General features: G+C 39.3%; 2 protein-coding genes and 1 pseudogene across 2 annotated transcripts; 1 reads left to right on the forward strand and 2 right to left on the reverse strand.

Annotated features, from left to right (window-relative positions):
* Positions 1–662: 662 nt before the first annotated feature.
* LOC137717767 (probable cysteine protease RD19C) lies at positions 663–2,914 on the reverse strand. The gene is made up of 4 exons (XM_068457245.1): positions 2,379–2,914; positions 2,159–2,278; positions 1,245–1,488; positions 663–1,158 (listed from the first exon to the last, which is right to left on the reverse strand). Exons 1-4 carry the CDS (start codon positions 2,826–2,828, stop codon positions 881–883), a joined length of 1,092 nt encoding a protein of 363 aa, XP_068313346.1. The 5' UTR covers positions 2,829–2,914; the 3' UTR covers positions 663–880.
* A 1,293-nt stretch (positions 2,915–4,207) lies between these two features.
* LOC137718041 (DEAD-box ATP-dependent RNA helicase 32-like) lies at positions 4,208–13,573 on the reverse strand (annotated as a pseudogene).
* Positions 13,574–14,037: 464 nt separating this feature from the next.
* On the forward strand, positions 14,038–16,349 carry LOC137717747 (transcription initiation factor IIF subunit beta-like). Its single transcript, XM_068457210.1, has 6 exons — positions 14,038–14,339; positions 14,586–14,694; positions 15,186–15,316; positions 15,414–15,488; positions 15,569–15,721; positions 15,863–16,349. The coding sequence occupies exons 1-6, from the start codon at positions 14,109–14,111 to the stop codon at positions 15,977–15,979; spliced, it is 816 nt and encodes a 271-aa protein (XP_068313311.1). The 5' UTR covers positions 14,038–14,108; the 3' UTR covers positions 15,980–16,349.
* The last annotated feature ends 4,584 nt before the right edge of the window (positions 16,350–20,933 follow it).

A 20,933-nucleotide genomic window follows, 5' to 3' on the forward strand; every position in this document is an offset into this window, starting at 1 on the left:
AGTACCTCGAGAAGTAATATGTGGGTTGGAATACTTAGGGCAACAAAACCACCTTCTTGCACCTAAACTCAAATTTTCTTTCTAATAATTTTAGCAGGTTATAAGTGGCTTGTAACTCAACTTGTTAGAAGCATGCACTCATGTACTCGAGGTCCCCGTTTCCCAATCTCTTTCTTTGTAGATTATATTAATTTAGTATAGATTGTCACATCGTTTGTAAAAAATATAAAAAAATAAAAATAAATTCCAAGCCTAATTTCGTGTCAACCAGTCTAGTTTCAATTCAAGAGTACGTAAACCAATTTTGGGCCCAAATATGTTGAAAGCCTTATTCGTTAGATTGTTAAAACCTACAAAAAAATGCAAGTGCAAAAACCGAACTGAATAATTTGGTTTCTCCTTTACAAATTGCAAAAACTGAACCAAATAGTAATTTCGATTTGATTTTCAATTTTTGGCTAAAAGCAGAACCTAAATGAATCAAACCCAAATAGACAAGTCACATGAAACACTCAGAAACCTAAAAACTGAACCTAAATATGATATTATAATTGTAATGTATAACGTTCGCACATTACTTTTTCTCTTGCTCATAGAGCCAAAATCTAGGATTTTGCTTTTCCTATTCTCGTTTACACAAACATGCTAATTATAAAATACTATTTACAACACAAAGCATAATAATTAAGTAAACAATCCCATAAGATCAATATAAATACATAAACATTATACAACTTCAACCATCATTAAACCATGACATAAACATAAACTTATTAGCCCCATTTATCTATATTATCTAGGAGATCAAATCACACAAGTATATTTACAAATCTCCCAAATTCCTAAACAAGGTACAATAATAATACGGTGCCGTCGTAAACTACTTGTTGGATGTATGCAGAGCAGCAACAGTTGAGACCAAGGAATCCACCCCACAAGAATTATAACCCCTGCAGATCTTGTAATATCCCTGCTCTCCCCAGCTCTGTCCCCATGAATTCTTCAAGATCCAGTACGGCTTCTCCTTAAATCGAATCGGAGCAAAACCCGAAGAACCATAACCCACCAGAAGCACTCCGTGATCAATTCGCTTTCCGCAGATGTAAGGGCACGAAACTCCGCCTACGTATGTTTGCATGAACACCGCATTGATCCCAACTGCACCATGCAAACCAAGTTAACGATTCAGTAAACGGAGAATAAAAATGTGAGCATCAATTTGAAGGAATCCTACGCTGAAGTACCTGCAAGAGGGCCATGGTTAACCAAATTTGCAGCGATTTGATCTTCGTCGGTAGAAATAACGCTGAAGTTATTCACGGAAGAAACAACTTTGCTCTTGTCGAATTTGCAGGTGTCATCAGTCCCGGTGTAAGGATAATCTTCCTCTCGTTCTAGCCCGCCAGCCTTGAGTGCGTACTCAAAGGCATTGTTCATCAGCCCGCCATTGCAACCCGAGTCACACGAGCCATATTCTTCCGGATCACACTGCAAAATGTTCAGGCTTGATATAAGATAATGCAATGAGGATAGTCAAATCTACGCAGGATTAACAAAACCCAACTTCCTAAATTAACACACATCGCCACCACCCTCGACCACGAGAGGAACTTACCTACACTTGCTAAACTGCCACGGTGACATCAAATTGTAGGAAAGTTCATCTTCTCTATCACAAGTACAAGTATCCGCAAAAGAAACTTAACTACACTTGGGATACCGCCACAGTAGCCTCCCAAGCGTATGAAAATTCTTCTTATCTACGAATGGTACGAGTCTAAGTTCAGTGTTTTTTAACCATGAATGTCAAACAGTAAACAGTCTCAAAGAACATACATTTCTCTTTGTTTACAATTTCCTCATTAAAAATCAAATTTTCAAATGCGTTTAATTGTTTTCAGATAGTAAATGATAATATAACACGATAGAAATTAGTGAAGCAATTAGCTTAATCTTTCAAGTTTTGTTCTTCTCAAAGAGCAAAAAGTTCAATACTTTAAGCACAGAAAAGACCAAATAATCATTCATTATATAAAGAAAACAATATATATTCATACACACATACATATATACAATATATATACACACATATACACATACATATATACATATACACATATACACATATACAAGGAAAGTAAAGTACGTAGATTAGAACCTCATGGTCACAGTCAACAAGCTGCTGCTCACTCAGACTGACGAGCTCCCCTGTTTCCAAATAATGAGCTCCTTCCAAAGCTCCCGTCGCACTAAACGCCCAGCACGACCCACAAGAACCCTAATTTTCACCATCGCATTCCAAAACGAAAAATAATTATCCACAGAAATTCCATTTATTTTTTTCAAATAAATAAATAAAAATTTAGAAATATTTGTACCTGGTCCTTCACCGGCGTGACAGCACCTTTGTCGCGCCAATCAAAGTCCGTTGGAAGATCATTGGTGGGAAGAATCGGAGCCTTGTTCTCGTCGGCTGGAAGCCGGAGACGACGCTTGAGTCCGAGAAAGTTCCTGCGAAACTCCTTGGGAGTGAGATCAGAGAACTTGGTGACACCGTGGACGGCAGAGGGGTCGAGCGCCTGGTGCCGCTTGGCTCGGCGGAGGTTGGCCTTGAAGACGCCGAACCTGTAGTCGTGCTCCACTTGAGTCGCGTAGGTCTTCCCGAACGTGGCTTTGAAGCTGGAGAAGTGCTCGGCGTGGAGGAGATGATCTTTGTCAGTTTCCGAAACGACTTGTCGGATGATAGGGTCGGCGTAGTTGGAAACTGCGGCGGAGGATAGGAGGGAGAGGAGGAGGAGGAGGAGGAAGTGGGAGGCGAGACGATCCATTGTTAATGGTGAGTGTGACTGTGTGAGGAAGTGAGTTCTATTGGAGCGGGGAGATAAGCAGATACTTATGGTTGGTGTTTTGTGCGGGTGGGCTTCCGAGAAGATGGTGAATTTGTAGAGACGTGGGTTGTTTTGGTTCGTACGATTTGTCAGCAAGTTGAGCTAGAAATCAAATGGAAGAAAGAGATGGGTTGTTTCCTTTGTTCTACGTACGACTCTATTATTCATGCTGATGGCTACTACTACATTATCGTTACTTGTCTTCTAATCAATTATTATCTCCACTAAAATCAAGAACTTACCTGATACGAGTAACACGATTTTATCATCACGTGACATCTCATATTAATGAAACGATAATTTTATATGAAACAGGTTCATCATTACATTTATGTGGCGTTCATTTTCCAATAATGCATTGCTGTGTGCAAGTTTTTCTTCACATAACAATGTATTATTGGATCGAAATATCACGTTGTAGTAAGTCCCGTTTTATGTAAGTTGCTCTTCATTTTCAAAGACATAAAGACAAATTTTTTTACATATTTTTATCTCATTGACACACAACGTTACCATAACGGTAAACCTATGCCATATCAATTATTATCTTAAAGTGACACCCCCTCTTTATTCAATTTTTCGGACCAACCTTCATCTCAGACCGGCCTAACAGCATAAGGGAAAAGTTGGACACGAGGATAGAACTTGGGTGACAAGTTTGATTGGCAAAGTGGATTGCTAACATGCATGTTCGCGACTCACGAGCAATAACACTAATTATGCCTTTTATTTTTTATTTTTAACACAATCGATATAAAGAAGGAGAAAGTCGATCATGTGACACCATATGTGTGGATAAGCTTTCATATATAAGGCATGGGTCACGAGCAGGGTCTTGGGTGCTTGTTGTCGCGAGCAGCGTCGAGAGAATGGGTCACCAGAGGTGTCTTGGGTTGGTCGCCGCGACCTCCGAAAACAACTCGAACTATCTCGACGCCCCTCAAGTTGATCTTGAGTTCAATTCGAGTGATCTCTCTTATCTCGAGTATTATATTTGTTTCTTGTTATAGTAGTCGAGGGGTAATGAGATGGGCACGAGTTTTCGATCAACAAAAAAACTCACCAGTGACAAGTCTATGACTAAGCATCTAAAATAATTTTAAAAAATAATTTAAAAACACAGCATACACAACTTCATGAACTGACCGTCCCTAATAAAGCATTTAAAAAGATTATGGCTTCCATGAAACGGATTTACCGCCACGTGACGCTTCAATCTAATAATACATTATCATGTGAAGAAAAACTTACACTTGACCATGTATTATTAGATACAGAAAGCCACATAACGATAAATTTATTCCATGTAAGTCCTTTCCCTATAGTTGCGAGTGCATGGAACTTAACAATTTGAGAGCAATAACTTCTTGTTCCCCCAAAGATATTGAGTCAGCAATGAACCCCGGTTTATCCCTCTTTTTTATCTCCCCATCGCTCCCACAATCAAAGTATATCTTTGGCCTTTTACGGGGTCGATCTGCAGACGGCTCTCCTTCCGAATCTGAAATATCGTCCTCCTCCTGCTCGTCCGTGTTCCCTCTCTTCGACTTAATCTTATCCTTTAAACGCTTCTCGCGGCAGCAATGACGGTATAGAACCTTGTCATCCTTGTCCACCTTCTTCAAATCTTCCATAAGCTTCCTATAATATTCGTTCTTCTTGTCTACGTTAAAAAAAGAGCAATTTCAGGGCAATCACTTTCTTTGGAAGAGACAAGATCCGACACGAAAATGCATACCTTGAATTTGATCGAGCAGACCACTGTCATTGTTGGTATCAGCCAGCCTTGCTAGTGGTGGTAGCGTGTTGCCTTCCTCGCCCAAAACAACTCTAGTTCCCACTGGTCTATGGATATTGATCTTTAACTTCTTCTTGAAAACCCGAGTTGACGCTGTACAATGCAACCTGCGAGTCACATAAGTATTATAAGTTCAGAGTTCGTCGTGTGACAATGGTAATGCGTCCACTATTACTAAAGCTGGACAAGATCTTCTTCGATAACCAAGTCACTTTTAGCTTATAGTTTTTGTTGACTCATTGAAAACTGAAAACAAAAAAACAAAAATGTTATCATACTGCCCTTTAAGCTAATCATCTGAGTTAAAACAAGTATAAAACATAATATACAAGAAACTTACAAAATATGTTCAATTTTTCTTCCTTTCCCGTCTGCGGCATGTGCTATATCATTTGTTAGAAGAGGATCTTTATCCCCTTCCTCGTCACTAGAATAACCAAGATCAAGCTCCTCTTTACGAAGCAGCTCCAATTCATTGTCCTTGTCCAAATGCTCTGGTTCAACAGTGGGAGATAGTTCTGATACTTTCTTGGATGAGGACTTGATTTTGTTGTTTAAAAAGCGGATTCTGGGGGTCGATGCAGAAAACTCATCAATGGGTAGTTTTGTAACGTCGATATTCTCTTTGTCCTTCTTGTAAACAGATTTCAGTACGTTTTATAGGCACTTTGAGCCAGACCGTGTAGATCTGGGTCTTGGACTATAGAATCTGCCAACTTTCCGGACACTGATTGCACTACGTTCTTGTTAGGCTGAGAAATCAGTGGAACAGCTAATTTAACGTAGGCCACAAATCAATGGCAGGAACAATAGAAAGATGTGGAAAATAGAGAAAAAGTACAATCACTTTACATTTATTTCCCGTATAGGTATTTTTGCCGCTTGTAATTTCTCAAGCATTTTTTCTTCCGACGGCATCAGAAATAAAAGTGATTTCCCTGCCGAGTCATAGCAAGCGGTTCGACCAACTCTGTGTATGTAAGATGCAACATCTCCTGGACAATCCACCTGCACATGCGAAAAAGATGCAACATCACAAATTCCATCAGAGCTTCCTTTTACCTTTCTAGCTTATGTTGAAGACAAAAACTCACCTGAACAACCCAGTCGACTCCCTGGTTGAAGTCAAGGCCTCTTGAAGCCACATCAGTCGAAAAAAGTACTGAAGGTTGTTTACTAAACTCTGTATTGGAAGAAAACAGCAAGTAACGTGCACATACAGCACAACAAGTAACGTGCACAGACAGCACAGCAAGCTCAGTAAGGAACGTGCACAGACAGCACACATGCACTTGCACGTTCCTTGCTGTGCTGTCTGTGCACGTTCCTTACTGAGCTTGCTGTGCTGTTCTTGCTGTGCTGTCTATGCACGTTACTTGTTGTGCTGTATGTGCACGTTACTTGCTGTTTTCTTCCAATACTCCCCCTCAAGCTGGATCCAGTAGGTTGATGGATCCAAGCTTGGAGAGGAGTCTTTGAAACTGATGAGAAGCCAGAGGTTTGGTGAATATATCAGCCAGCTGATCGAGGCTTTTTACATAATGTGTCTGAATCACCTGCGACTGTACTTGTTCACGGACATAATGACAGTCGACTTCAATATGCTTCGTCCTCTCGTGAAAGACGGGGTTTGATGCTATGTGCATGGCAGCCTGGTTGTCACAGAATAAGGTCATTGGTTGAGCTGTGAACACACCTAAGTCACATAAAAGTCCTTTTAGCCATATCAGCTCACACGCGGTTGAGGCCATTGCACGATATTCAGCTTCGGCACTTGATCTTGCGATGACAGTTTGTTTCTTGCTCTTCCACGTGACCAGGTTTCCACCAACAAAGGTACAATAACCAGTGGTGGACTTGCGATCGATTGCGTTTCCTGCCCAATCAGCATTACAGTACCCCATGATTTGAGTGTTGTCATTCTTTGCCATGAGGATGCCACGACCAACAGACCCTTTTAAGTAACGTAAGATTCTTTTGACAAGGTTCAGATGCTCGATGGTGGGAGAGTGCATGAACTGACTGGCAATACTTACTAAATGTGAGATGTCTGGTCTGGTGATCGTTAGGTAGATCAGCTTGCCGACAAGCCTCTGATATAAGCTGATATCCGAGAGTGGCGTGCCTCCCAAGTCAAGCTTGAGCTTGCTATCAAGAGGGGTAAGTGCAGGCTTGGCATCACTCATATTTGCATCTTTAAGTAGGTCCATGACGTACTTTCGTTGATTAAGAAATAGTCCCTTGTAAGAAGATGCCATTTTGATTCCAAGAAAATACTTCAACACCCCAAGATCTTTAACCGTAAATTGTTGTTGAAGTGACTGTTTGAGTGTGGTGATTTCAGCAGCATTATCACCTGTAATTATTAAGTCATCCACATATATCAACACAACTAATTTGCTTGCAACTCTTGTGCGAACAAATAATGATGAATCTGCATTACTCCTTTTGAAACCAATGCTATGAAGAACGGTACTTAGTTTTGCATACCAAGCACGTGGTGATTGCTTCAGTCCATAAATTGACTTATGTAACTTACACACCAAATTAGGCTCTTGGCTTTGAGGGTGTCCTGGTGGCAATCTCATATAGACTTCTTCTTCAAGATCACCATGTAGAAAGGCGTTCTTCACGTCCATTTGATACATAGACCAACCTTTATTGACGGCAACAGACAATAGAACCCTTACTGAGTTCATTTTTGCGACAGGAGCAAATGTTTCCTTGTAATCCACCTCAAATGTTTGAGTGAATCCTCGAGCCATCAGCCTGGCTTTATGCCTCTCAATCGAACCATCAGAATTAAACTTGATCTTATAGATCCACTTACAGCCTACTGCCTTTTTTCCTTGTGGAAGTTTGGTGATGCTCCAGGTTTTGTGTTGGTCTAGTGCTTTGAGTTCTTCTCTCATTGCTTCTTTCCACACAACTTGATTATTAGCCTCATAAAAGTTTTAAGGCTCACTGTGACTTGAAATGTTGTTAAGAAAGGCAGCATGAGATGGAGTTACCTTTTGATACGACACGCAATTTGAAATTGGATGCCTCGGTTTATATGTGACAAAATCTTGAAACCTTGTGGGAGGTTGTCTATCACGCCGAGGATTGCGTCGAGGTACTAGGAGGTTTGTCTCATCCTCATTCAAATTGTCATCCACTCCTTGAGGATTTTCTATGTTGCCGTTGTCATCATCATGCACAGAATTATCAGGATGAGTACCTTCATTATTGACTTCAATGGGAGGTGTAGAAGTACAGATTCTTGGTAGAGGAATTAGGTCTAAGATGCACTCCCCCTGACTTGTGGCTTCATGTGATTTGCTGAAAAAAGGGTTAGCTTCATGGAATCGTACATCTTTAGATACAATTATTTTTCTTAGTTGAGGATCATAGCACTTATATCCTTTTTGTGTTGATGAATAACCAAGAAAAATACATTTGAGAGCTCTAGGGTCCAACTTATCTCGATGGTGTGACTGTATATGAACAAAACAGACACAGCCAAAGACTCTAAGATGTGAAAGGTCGATTTTTCTTCCTTTCATGACTTCAAGTGGAGATTTAAAACCCAAGACTCGGCTAGGAAGTCTATTGATGATGTACACAGCCGCCATGACTCCTTGTGTCCAAAATCTCTTTGGTACGTTCATTTGTAACATTAATGCTCTCGTTTTTTCCAGAATGTCACGATTTTTCCTTTCAGCTACACCATTTTGTTGAGGTGTGCCGACACAACTTGTTTGATGCATGATACCATGCTTGCTCAAATATAATGACATGATATGAGACATATATTCGGTGCCATTGTCAGATCTTAAGGTTTGAATTTGAGAGGAAAAATGGTTCTTAACAAGATTGTGAAAATCCTTAAAAACTTCAATCACTTCACTCTTAGACTTTAAAAGGTACAACCATGTGGCTCTAGAGAAATCATCAACAAAAGTTACATAATACTTATAACCATCAAAAGATTCAAACGTTGGTCCCCATACATCTGAGTGAACTAGTTCGAAAACTTTACTAGTCCTAGATAAGGATGAGGTAAAAGACAATCTGGTGGCTTTAGACAAATGACATGTTTCACACGAAATTAAATCATTACCTAAGTTTGGAAACAAGGAAGACAAAACAGGTTGGGAAGGATGAGCTAAACGTTGATGCCACAATTGACTATCTTGGGATGGACTGGACTTGGCTTGAAATCCTCTGGGACTGTTTTTTGATATGTAATAGAGGCCATCAAGGTAAAACCCTTCACCAATCGTCTTCTTGGTGAGGCAATCCTGAAAAATGACATTGTGAGGAGAGAAAATGGCCAAACAATTTAAGGTATTGGTGATTTTTCCCACAAATAGAAGTTGAAATGGAAAAGAAGGAACAAATAAGGCTACTTACTCAATTTTGTCCGATATTAAGTTGATATTTCCCTTCCCTAAAACCTTAGAACTCTCACCATTGGCAGTTGAGACTTGAGACGGTTTTGAAAAATTTTCAAACTTGTGAAACTTAGAAACATGGTTGGTCATATGATCTGTGGCACCCGAATCAACAATCCACAAATCATGCATCATATTTACATTAAGAGCAGTTTTAAAAGCAGTCATGATACCTTGCATGTCATCTTGGGCCATGTGTTGTGTTTCTGTCAGAAATCCAGCAAACTTGCCTAGCAAAGCTATTGAACTTCCATCTTCAAAGCCGACCGTTTGGTCACTCTTAATCCTTTCTTTCTTGCTTTGAAGATACATTGCAAACTCATTTATGAGTGCAGCTGGATTTGCAGTGAAGCTCTTGAGTGCATCAGACCTATGAGAGGTTGAGGTAGTTGCATTGTTGGCTCTATGTGGTGCACGGTTCAGTCTTTGTGAGCCCTTGTTATCCTTCATGAACTCTGGCTTTAATTCTGGATGTAAAATCCAGCATGTCTCCTTAACGTGACCAGTATAGTTGCAGTGTTGGCACTTTAAGTGTGGATTCTTCACTTTGTATTTTCTTTCGTTGGCTAGATAAGCCCTTGCTTCAGTTACACTGGTCTTTGTGCCAGTGTTCATGACTTTCCTTCGTACTTCTTCACGTTGGATTGTTGCACATATGCTGGTGAAGGAAGGTAGTTCGGGGTTCATGAGTATGTGGCTTCGTAGGTCTTCGTATCCTGGATCAAGACTTGACAAGAGTTGGAATATCTTGTCTTCTTCTGCCCTTTTCAGTAGTAAAGACGCCTCAGTTGTGTGAGGCCGATACATTTCCAGCTCATTCCACATGCTCTTCATGCTGCCTAGAAGTTGAACAAAGGGCTTTCCTTCTTGTTGTATGTTGGAAATGTTCTTCTTCAATTGAAACACACGTGCAACATTGTTCTGGCTGCCATACATTTCCTTGACTGTCTGCCATAGTTTGAATGATGATTCAGAATAACTGAATATTTCAGCTAGTTTACGTTCCATGGAATTTAGGAGCCATGACATAACCAGCTGATCCTTGCAAAGCCAGATTTCATAAGTTGGTGAAGAAACATCAGGAACTTCGATGCTTCCATTTATGAACCCTAGCTTGGACCTTCCACCTAGGGCAAGACTCACTGCTCTCGACCAAGGTAAGTAATTAAACTCATTTAACAAGACCGAGCTTAATCTTTGATTTTGATTGACATCCATCTCAGACACGGTTGAGGAGGAAGGTATCTGGGAATCTCCAAACGAATAAGAATTCTCTTCCGCCATATAAAGACCTATAAGAATAAAGAAAGAATTTTTTTTTTTTTTTTTTTTTTTCCTTTTTCTTTTTTTTTTTTTTATTTTTTTTTTACTCAGAAATCCATCACAGTAAACGAAATCCCTATAGATCCATAACCACCAGCCACTAAAACGACACTCGCTATCAAACAAAACGAATCATAAAATCCCAAACCACTCTACACAGAGGTAATTACAGGGCGGGATCGGAGGGGTCGGATTCTCCGAGAGGGGCGGATGTTTATAATGCAGCAGTGGCTGCGGTGGTTTGAGCTCCGCCGAAGGATTTCAGGGTTGTGAGGCAAGAATGGGCTGCTATCAGAATCCAAACTGCTTTCCGAGGCTTCTTGGCGAGAAGGGCTTTGAAGGCCTTGAGAGGAATAGTGAGGCTGCAAGCTCTGGTTCGGGGCCGACAAGTGAGGAAGCAGGCTGCTGTGACACTGAGGTGCATGCAAGCTCTTGTTTGAGTTCAGGCTCGTGTGAGAGCTCGTCGCGTGCGAATGTCCATGGAGGGACAAGCTGTGCAGAACATGATCAATGAACGTCGCACCCAGGCCGATCTCTTAAAAGAAGCTGAGGAAGGGTGGTGTGATAGCAAGGGAACAATAGATGATGTTAAAGCAAAGATTCAAATGAGGCAAGGAGGAGCAGCTTGAGAAAGATAAAGATGATGAGAGTTTGAGGAAATGGAAGGAGCAGCTTGGATTGTTTATCTCTGCCTTGATCGAATCCGAATTCTTGCTGATAACTGTACGGGGCTTCAAGATTTTCTGGTGTTCCACGCCGTTGGAGGTGGAACCGGCTCTGGCCTCAGCTTTCTGCTCTTAGACAGGCTCTCTGTCGATTATGGAAAGAAATCGAAACTTGGGTTCACAGTCTACCCGTCTCCTCTGGTCTCAACCTCCGTCGTTGAGCCATACAACAGCGTGCTTTCCACTCACTCCCTCTTGGAGCACACCGATGTGTCGGTTCTCCTCAACAACGAAGCTATCTACGACATGGATAAGATGATGCAGAAGCAGGTTATTTTTCCTGCTCTGATACCATATTGAATTTTAATGTATTTCATGTCTTAGAAAGCCTTATGGAAGGCATACTTATACACAATACAAAGAAAGCTGAAAGCTTTACACCCTACACACTTGTAATCTGACAGCACACATGCACTTGCACGTTCCTTGCTGTGCTGTCTGTGCACGTTCCTTACTGAGCTTGCTGTGCTGTATGTGCACGTTACTTGCTGTTTTCTTCCAATACTCTGATACCGTTGCCATTCTTTTAAGTTGGTCCAACTTACCATAAAAAGCCATTAAGGGTATTCCAGGACGAAGCGTTGTAAAGGCTTCATATACAAATTGTACCTATTAATACACCAATTCGACAATCATACTTGGTAAATCATGGATCGGTAGCACGTGAAAAATGTACATGAAGTATTATTCAGCAAATATGCTTTGAGTTTCAAAAAAGTGTACTTTAACGAATCATTGAGAAATGTACAAAGGACGATAACATTTATAAAAAAACACAAATTCACATAACACATGTCGACTTACCTGCTTTCTGGTTGATAGAAACACTAGAACCCTAGATTTTAGATTTTTTTTTTATGAACCTCCACAACAAGTCTAACTTTTTGTGAAGAGGAACGATGACAAATGTTTGCTGCAAATTACTAGGAGTGGCTGTCGCAGACTTCTCATGCACGCTGAGAAATTCTGGACCCTTCAAACATAGAGCTGCGAGATCCTTAACATCCTTCGGGTGAGTTGCCGAGAAGAGTAAGGTTTGCCTTTGCTTCGGTAGCTGTGAAATGATTGCATTCATCGTCTGCTTAAAACTCGGATCGCTGAGCATACTATCCACCTCGTCAAGGACACAAACCTGCTCCACAGCCGTGAAAGTCCACCCAAATTAGCAGTAAAACAAATACATACATACATATACACACACATATATATATATATATATATATATATATATATATAGGAGAAGCTTCATAATAGGGATGCCTTTTCTACTAATCACGGAAGGGGATTGCATGGGAGCCCAAACATGTAATGCTATTTGGTAATCCGAACCGTTCAATTTTGAATCATCAAATGGTCTTGGATTTTGACAATTTTTTGTAAGGATCATTCTTACAAGGGTATCTAAAAACTATCTGGTTTTGATTATTGAAACCCACTGTCGGAGTGCCCTGAACAATGGATCCCTCTTAAGAGAGAGAGAGAGAGAGAATGGAGAAATACTACTGTCACGGATACCCAAAAAAAGGGGATAACTTGAGTTCCAAGTTAACAGACTTGACGGTTTGAGTTGCAGGAGGTTAACTGAGACCAAGTTTGAGTTCCAAGCTAGTGTGGATGTAATTAAGTCAAAGAATAAAGAAAATTAAGAAACAAGAAGCAACTGCAGATTCAATACAATATTACTGATAGAGATGATAAAGTCGACCTGAAGCTGTGAACAGTCAAAATGTGGCTTTTCATCCATGTGCTGAAGAAGCCGGACGGGCGTGCAAACCAATATGTTGCACTCATTTACGAGCTCCTTCTCTGCTTCGACATCTTTTCCACGGCGACGTCCAATTAGGAGGGCAGCACTAAAACTATGGTGCTTCCCCACCAGTCTCAACACATCAAATGTTTGATTGGCTATTTCCCTTGTCGGAGAGATTATGATGCTGCCCACCCCATCCTCCCATCCTGAGGACACCATCTCTCTCTGTACAATTTTTCCACAATCTGAAAACAAGGCAAAGGCAACTAAGTTCTTACATTGTTTAACAAAAAAGCAAGAGTCTTTCCGGAGCCAGTCTTGGCAGCACCGCGAACATCTCTGCCGCTTAAGGCGTGGGGCAAACACGCCCTGTGAATATCGCTCATTTGGACGTACTTCTTGGATTGGCGTAAGGAGTCCTTGGTCTTCTTAGAGATGGGCAGCTGGTGGAACCTGGTGGCGCCGGCGTAGCGCGAAAATCTTGTGGAGTCGAGGCGGCCAGCGCGGGCGTCCGAGGGAAAAGCGGGAAGAGACATGGGGTTGGAACCGCATTTGGGTTGCTGGGATTCGATCCACGATTTCAGAAGCTCGACTTCCTGGAGCTCCGAGTGTTTACTTTGCATGCGAGATTTCTTTGATCTGGGTTTTCTCATTGTCGCTTCAACGGTTGTGTTTCTACTTTGAACTGTGGAAATACGATTAGAGAGTCACAAACTGACAGATGCTAAGATCGAGAGAGAGAGAGAGAGAGAGAGAGAGAGAGAGAGACAGACAGACAGAGCGAGCGAGAGGCAAAGGTCTCCAAGGTAAACGGTAGGGTTTATAAATAATAAGAAAACTAATGAGAGTTTTAAAACAAAATGAAAAGTAAAGTGAATATTAACATGATTGACTTTTTAAGTTTTTAGTACAAAAATATGATTTTTCGATATATAAATAGTACAAGAAGTTTTTCGTTAAAGTTTCATTTACAATATAGAGTAAACTTGTAAATTTGGGCCGGGCCGAGCAGCCCAGCCGTCCTAACGGGCTATAAGCTTTTAGGCCCATAAATTTACAGGTTGCTCCATATAAAAGCTGCAATGCAGGGGATTATAACCCAAAAGCCAAGATAGCGTCCCTGTCTCTTGACGCTGCGGTGAAGCTTCAAGTCTTCCTGGTCAGTGAGAAACAAAATCCCTAAAAACTATGGGCGTCGAGAAGAGAGAGAGAGATTCGACGGAGGAGGAGCGCGGGAACAGCAGCAGCAGCAGCAGTCGGATGGACACGGGGAGGGCGGAGGCCCCGGTGTGGCTGATGAAGTGCCCGGTGGTCGTCGCCAAGTCCTGGAGCTCCCACAACCCCTCCGATCCCCACCCGATCGCCAAAGTCGTCCTCTCTTTCGATCCCCTCCGCGCCGACGACCCATCTGCCATGGAGGTTCTTATTGCTTTCTATCAATTCTTACGCTATTTCGGAGTTATTGATATAAAATTTTGAATTAGGGTTAGAAATTCGAAGGATTTGGGGTTAGTTCAGTTGACTAGTAGCTTAGCTGAGGTTGTAACTAGTGATTTTAGAGCAAAAGCCTAATTGTTGTTATGCTCTGCCACTGATTGATTGGTTTTCGAATGCTCCATTTGCATTCTGCATTTGGTTGATTATGATTTCTGGTTTTGCAATCAGTTCAAGATGGAGATGCCTGGCTCCGCGGCTGCGAATTTGCCACAAAGTTATTCCTTGAATATGTTTAAAGACTTCGTTCCCATGTGCGTTTTTTCGGAAACAAATCAAGGTGAGGTTTAGGAATTCAATTTGCTGACACTCGTTGTGTTCGTAGATTTCCTTTCGTAAATATCTAATAGAGTTGAGATTCTTCATTTTGTTTACTGCACATTTAAACTAATGATCAACTCCGTTGGTTGCAAAACTTTCTTCTCTTTCACGACGTGCTTAGGGTTTAGACGAATAAGAGCTTTATGCAGGGTTTAGACCACTGCACATAAGAAAAAAATGCCGAAAATTGAGTCTTGGGCTGTAGAAATTGATTGGTTCCAAGACATAAGATATGATGCATCTATGTTATAGATAATATGCAGGGCGACCTGCAGAAACTTGTTCCCCAATAAGTATACCTCTATCGGTGGCCAATTTGTTCATCAAGTCATAAGTTATATGTCCTGCTTTTGTTTTCCTGCTCACCATTTTACTACCCTCTCTCTTCGTTGTACACCGTTTAGTTTTGAGGTCGATAAAAATAGTCAAAAGCTTTTGCTTTCATTGTAGGCAAAGTTTCTGTGGAAGGTAAAGTGGATCACAAGTTTGATATGAAGCCTCACGGTACTAACATTGAGGAGTATGGGAAGCTGTGTCGTGAAAGGACAAACAAATCCATGATCAAGAACCGACAAATACAGGTACCATTTTCTTCCATGTGTTTCTGATACAGCAGTTCCGATGGTATATGAATAACAGATTTTGATTCTCTCTTGTTGCTTTTAATTTATTCCAAAGATGATCGACAATGACCGAGGAATACTTATGAGGCCCATGCCTGGGATGATTGGTTTGGTTTCATCCACCTCAAAGGTATCCGTTGCTTCCTATTCATCCATTTCTACAAACTAATACCAAAACAAGGAATAACTTTTTTGAATTATCTATTTCAGGATAAGAAGAAAACGGCACCGGTTAAACAATCAGACATGAAAAGGACTAGAAGAGATCGTGGGGAACTGGAGGACATAGTGTTCAAGTTATTTGAACAAAAACAACCAAACTGGACCTTGAAGCAGCTGGTGCAAGAAACCAATCAACCTGCGGTTAGTATTTTAGTCGTTTTGTTTATGCTTAAGCTAACTGCTATTTTTTGTATTTTCGAAAAATTTGGAATTAGTTTCATAAATGCAATAAATAATGCTTCAACCCTGCAATCTTACAATTTTTGGATGTTTCATCTGCAGCAATTCTTGAAAGAGATACTGAATGAGCTCTGCGTTTACAACAAAAGGGGAACGAACCAGGGTACTTATGAGCTCAAGCCAGAATACAAGAAATCTGTTGAGGATACTGAAGAATAAGCCTTACACTCCGCCTAATCGAGCGTCATCCATTGTTCTCTCAAGAACAGGAAGTCGAAATGAATTAGCAAGAAGAATAGCCAGCTGGTTGCGTGGGGCAGCAGAGTAACAACATCAAGAACTTCAACCCACGAAATATCGGAGGCAATAGTCTAATTTTCTTTTTCCAACCTGAAATGTGCAACTATAATGTGTTTGATCTGACGAGAGAGATAAATGCTTCGATAAACTAAACTTCCGAGGCAAGCATGTATAATTCTGTATCAGCTTGTAAGATAATACTTTCACTGCGGTTTTAGCTGAATAGTTTTATTACTTTTGATACTTTGCTGGACAAATGAAACCATAGATGCATTGTTTTGTAGAATGATCTTGGATGCCTTGTTCAGTTGTTCCTGCTGCGGAATCTGGTTTGGAAACAAAATATTGTGGGAATCAAGCGACTGTCGAATCTCACTTTTTTGTGCTTATCTGAATTTCACTTTGTCATGCTTCTCTAAAACTCCTCTCAAATACAAGGAAATGGGTATAGAGAACAATGGATTCATAAAAAAAATAAAAGAAGACTATGTTTGGAAGTTTAGTAAATTATTCTGGGTGCCTAAAGAAATATGTGAGAGTGAATTGAATGTTCAGAAAAACGAAGGTGTTCAAAGAGAAAATTTGGGTGTACACAAAACGACTCTAAACAGGACTACTTAAGGGCTGATTATCCAAAGGAAAACTAATGAAAATGGTTTAAAAATTTTGAGTTTTAACGATAAGGACAAAATAAAGGGTAAAGTGAATAGTACCAGATTTGACTTTTTAATGTAAAAATATGGTTTTTCGTTAAAGTCAACAGTACCGTGGACTTTTTGTTAAAACTTCCATTATCCAATCAATAATGATGTGGGCTATACGTACATGCTAACTGGCCTGCTAAAGGCCCAACCATCCCTATTGCAATTGTCGCAGAGAGACTTGCATTAAAATGGAGATGCCAAATATACCCAAACCATGCATTTTTATGTGCTTTAGCTTCTATATCTGGCCTCGCATGATTGGTTTGAGCGAGTCACCTTAACGCCCTTGTTTCATGTAAGTATTCTCTGATCACCTTAATGTCCTTGGTTTGGTCTAATCATATTATCATTGTTAGTACAATGGTGGCTGTATTGGTTATAAAGCTAAGAAAATATATCTTACATAGTCTTGTGAAAGAAAAAAAATGTGCAACATCTGCTTTTTGTTTATATTTATTTATTTATTGATATAAAACTAAATTGATCAAGACAGATCGAAGAATTATGGTATGAAATGTAAAACGACTCAATCAAGCAAATGAAAACTCTGCATGTCTTTGACCCCTTTTTGAAAAATTGTATGATGAACTTGTATGAAAATGGTATACGAAAACCTAACTAGTTGAAATGTTGAGAGCAGGGGCCGCCACTAGACCAACACGTAGAATATTTTGGATTCAAAATATTATGATGCCAATAGGGTATGGGGATATATATCTATAATTTTCTCCAATACCATCATTACCCGCACTATTTCTATGCAAAAATGCATAGTTATATATTATTACTCATGCCAAACAAAACAAATCGTTTGAATCTTGTCACACATGTAGATCCATCACGCATGTTTTCTTAATTAATGTCAAATTGTTTAGAGTTGTTTCATAACCATTTTGTTTTGTTTTGTTTTTATTTTTTCTTGAAAACTCACAAAAATATTCAAATTTTGGGTTTCAGCTTAAAAAGTATAAAATAATTACCAAAGTAAGTTCCAGCTTCTCAATTTTTTTTATTAAAATAAATAAATAAATAAAAAAGCGAAACAAAAAAAATGAAATGTTATCAAACAGATCTATGGTGTGAGGATACAAACCCTAATCAATTATTAAGTTCATTGATTGTGCCGCGATTAGACCAGTGACTACGAGATTCCAACAACTTGGAGTTTCAAGGCAACTGACATCCACTGAGCTCAGTGTGTGAGTTGATGTTTCAATAAAAATGCATGAAGATGCATGATGCCTATCTAAAACAAGGCTGATCACAATCGAGGCCAGGCCTTGTCAATTGTCAAGCACCAAAGGCCACTGATTGTTTCAAAGTCTAGATAATAGGATGATGAGAATTGACCAACTAGGAATCTTCTTTGTCAGCTTTGGAAGATTTGCAAAAGATTCCAACACTATCTTCTCAAAGAACGTGCCCGATCATGGGAGAGCAAAGGTAAGAAGGTATCAACTTGTTCATGCAAATGCGGTAGTGCATGGTGGGTTAGGGTTTGGGACCCTTCTTTTTTTTCACGTTAATGGTGCGATTGAAAACGAAGGGTAATGGGAACCCTGTCACTCCCATGAACGTGGATGCCAAAAGTGGCAAACAAATTGATGAAGAGAGAGAGAGAGAGAGAGAGAGAGAGAGAGAGAGACGACAGAGAGGGTTTCAGTTCAATGGGGGATGGTAGGAGTGGTCTGCCACAGTATGTTGTGGACATAAATGTGGAAGGCAGATGGCAATCGATGACAAAGTCGCATTGGTAAAATGCATGTTTTTGTGTAATTGTTCTTGTTTGGGGGATTAAAACAACTACTTCTTCTACATGCATTACCTACTTAGGCTTTTATGCCCAAGTTAGATCTCATGGTTATTAACGTATCACAACCCTAGAAGAGAAACCGACTGCAGAAGTGACAGATTATATGATGGTTATACCAAATCAACGAGAGTGAGGTTGGTTATATTTGTATATAGAATTTTTGTTGTTGTAATTCAATACCTACATGCTCTTAGTCCAACGATCATCATTCACTAAATTTAAGTCGTTGATCAAATTCAACATTCAATGTACCTACACAATGCTTGTTGATACTCAAGAATAGCCGATGCTTCTTACCTATTACATGTCTTCGGTCATAGGACATGTGTTTAAAGTTGTATATGGGTATGAAAGACCAAGGTAAGTGCAAAGATATGTAAAGCTAAAAGTACAACTGAAAATTAAGCAAATTAAACAGACTTGGGCTTCACCAAGTCAACACTATTAACCCTTCACGTAGATTAATTAAACAAATGTGGGTTATCTCAAAGTTGATTAGTAACATACAATTTCAATCCTACTCCTACTATGCTAAAGCTAACCAATTAGTTAAATAAAAAATGCCCTACTCAGTAATCACCAACAATTTTTGGTCAAAAGGAGAAAACTATAATTGTCTTTGATGGGTACGTTAGTCGGATTTTTTTATACTTTAGATTAATCTATGATAATAAACATGAGCCTATCCAATAATCATGCAGTTTCCTCTGTTTTTTCATTAATTTTTTTTTATTACAATTAAGGGGAGGAAGAGGGTTCAAAACAATTACATTAATATAGGGGAAAGGATAGTTTCGAATTGGGAAGTATGGACCACCATATCCATTAGGATATCACACCACATGCATCAGTTTCCTCTAACAAAAGTAAGTAATAGTATATATAATATATGTAGTATGTACTCTCAAATTAAATATCCGCCCTATCACTCTTTTACAATGTTTACAAAGTGTTGCCGGTGGGTGGAATCATTTTTGTGCCCAAAGAGCCAAACAAAAGCAATAAAGAGTTGCTATTGGAAATTATGAAAAAGAAACGAACCAACCCACATAAAGCCGTAGGGATCTTTCCAAACGAGGGATTATTTGGTTTGCGTTTACATGTCAATCCGATTTCATCTACCAAACAGGGAGATATGGATCTTCATATATTATTTGCATTTGAAGTATTCACGTGATCCTTTTGGAAGATTGTATATGAATTCATATACTCTAAGAAAAGAAATTAAAAATGAGAATCATGTGTAAACGAGAATCATGTATTAACATATACCAGAGCTCATTTGAATTGGTTAGACCATTGTGTTTTGTTTTTTGCACTCAAAAGTTTGAATCCTCCCCATATCTATTTATATGAATATTCAATCATTCATAGACCATTCATTAGATCAGCTCGATTTTATGTTGAAATTTGATTAGAATCCACTATACTGAAACCCAAATTATAAAATTATAATTTAAACTCAAATGATCAAATTAGAATCTATTTTTGTGCCAAAAGAGGCAAACAAAAGCATTAAAGAGTTGCTAGTGGAAAATACGAAGAAGAACCGAACCAACCGAGGGATTATTTGGTTTGCCTTTACATAGGCTCTTCAATGGAGGGGATATCCATTTTTTTTTTAATGGAGATTAGTTGTGGGAACCACTCTATATTGAACTTTAACGATCCGAACTGTCTACTTAGTAAATTTATTTGAACTCAATTAAAAGCCTCAAATATTTTTGATTTGACTAATATTTTGCAAAGATAATCTATAAGCTGCAACTTAAAAAATAGACGGTTCGAATTGTTAAACTTTGATATGGTGTGGACCTCACAACTAATCCTCATTTTTTATATTAAAAAAAATGAGAATCCCTTCCCTTAAAGGCTTCCTTCATTTACATGTCTATCCGATTTCATCTACCAAACATGAACATATTGATCTTCATATGTTATTTTTAGTTGTAGTATATTCTCATGATTCATTTTGGAAGATTGTATATGAATTCATATACCCTCCAAAAGAAAATAAATTAAGAACGAGAATTATGTGTTGACATACCTGAGCTCAGCTGAATTGGTTAGACCATTGTATTTTGTTTTTTGCACTCAAAAGTTTGAATCCTCTCCTTCTCTAGTTATATTAAGATTCATACATTTATAGACCATTCATTAGATCAGCTCGATTTTTATGTTGAAACTCCAATGATCAAATTAAATTGAAATTCCTCGAGCTACAAAAGAAAAGGAGAACAAATTTCAGCATCTCAGTGGGGCAAACGCCCACACTCAGTCATATACACCTTCAAAGGATCACCTTAATTGTACAATTATTAGTTGGAATATCAGTAGCTTTAACTATAAGTGGGAC

This window comes from Pyrus communis, chromosome 15 (genome assembly GCF_963583255.1).
Source record: "Pyrus communis chromosome 15, drPyrComm1.1, whole genome shotgun sequence".
Lineage (NCBI taxonomy): Eukaryota > Viridiplantae > Streptophyta > Magnoliopsida > Rosales > Rosaceae > Pyrus > Pyrus communis.